We start from the raw sequence: 1,444 nt of genomic DNA, 5'->3' as shown, positions 1-1,444 counted from the left end.
ACTGCACTCCAGTCTGGGTGACAGAGTGAGACTCCAACTCAAAAAAAAAAAAAGAAGAAGGACTGTTCTAAGCTCTTTGTATAAAATAAGTCATTCAATCCCCATATAATGGTGTGAGGTAGAAATGATGGTTATCCCCCTTTCACAGGTGGGAAAATGAAGGCTCAAAGGAGTTAGATAAGTTGCTTGGCCATCCATCTGGTACGTAGTAGAGGCAGGATTTGAACTCTGGATTTCTAGCCCTAGAATCCAAATTTTTTTAAGGATAGGACAAAGGCATCTTTGGGGTTTTCTTTTTTCTTTTCTTTTTTTTTCTGAGTTGGAGTCTCACTCTATCACTGAGGCTGGAGTGCAGTGGCACGCTCACGGCCACTGCAGCCTCAACCTGTTGGGTTCAGGTGATCCTTCCACCTCAGCCTTCCAAGTAGCTGAAACTACAGGCATGTGCCACCATGCCCAGCTAATTTTTTAATTTATTGTAGAGATGAGGTCTCACCAAGTTGTCCAGGCTGGTCTCGAACCCTTGGATTCAGACAATCCTCTCGCCTTGGCCCCCTAAAGTGCTGGGATTACAGGCTTAAGCCACTGCACCCGGCCTGCATCTTTGGTATTATTATTTTTTGAGATGGGATCTCACTATGTGGTCCAGGCCAGTCTTAAGCTCCTGGGCTCCAGGGATACTCCTCGGCAGCCACGCAAAGTGTGGGGATTGCAGGCGTGAGCCACCATGCCAGGCCTAGAGTCCACGTTGCTCACCACTGAGCTCCCAAACATGCTGGGCCTTGGCTGTGCAGTTGGGTGACATGGCCCACCCCTCACTAACCTGGTCGTCGGACACTTGCTGGATGTGGACGTGGGTTCCATTGAGGATGTGAAGCCTTGTGTACCCATACTCCTTCACACGCACGGCGCTCCAGGGCCGTGGGAAGAGTTTGAATGGGGTCAGCCGCTCCTCACAGCCCTACAGGGGGTAGGGAACTGGTCAGATAGGGGAGGTGGGTGGGGAACCACAGGGAAGCGGACATCTGCCAGGCCAGGACCGTGCTGCTCCCAAGGCAGGCAATGTCCGTGAAGACTCTGTCACAACAGCACGTGAGTTTTGACCCATCCAGGCTTCCCTGGCCTTGCACCTTTGACTTCTAGAAAAGGAAATGGCTGGCCGGGCTCAGTGGCTCATCCTGTCATCCCAGCACTTTGAGAGGCCGAGGTGAGTGGATGGCCTGAGCCCATGTGTTCAAGACGGACCAGGGCAACTTGGCGAGATCTCGTCTCACAATAAATGAAAAATTAGCCAGGCATGGTAGCACGTGCCTGTAGTTCCAGCTACTTGGAAAGCTGAGGTAGAAGGATCACTGGAGTGCAGCAGGTTGATGCCGGGGTGGCCGTGAGTATGCCACTGCACTCCAGCCTGGGAGACAGAGTGAGACTCCAACTCAAAAAAAAA

The 1,444-nt window shown here is 51.7% G+C and overlaps 1 protein-coding gene across 1 annotated transcript in view; it reads right to left on the bottom strand.

Moving 5' to 3' along the window:
* Nucleotides 1-1,444, bottom strand: part of ACP7 (acid phosphatase 7, tartrate resistant (putative)) — a 15,600-nt gene that overhangs the window by 871 nt on the left and 13,285 nt on the right. Inside the window, exon 11 of the mRNA XM_008074391.1 lies at nucleotides 824-961. Within this exon, the coding sequence (XP_008072582.1) occupies nucleotides 824-961 (138 nt within the window). The remainder of the gene's footprint in view (nucleotides 1-823; nucleotides 962-1,444) is intronic.

This window comes from Carlito syrichta, unplaced genomic scaffold (assembly GCF_000164805.1).
Source record: "Carlito syrichta isolate Samal-C Ts95f unplaced genomic scaffold, Tarsius_syrichta-2.0.1 Scaffold316424, whole genome shotgun sequence".
NCBI lineage: Eukaryota > Metazoa > Chordata > Mammalia > Primates > Tarsiidae > Carlito > Carlito syrichta.
Note: the sequence above shows the minus strand (reverse complement) of the source record. Positions and strands in the feature narration are given on the sequence as shown.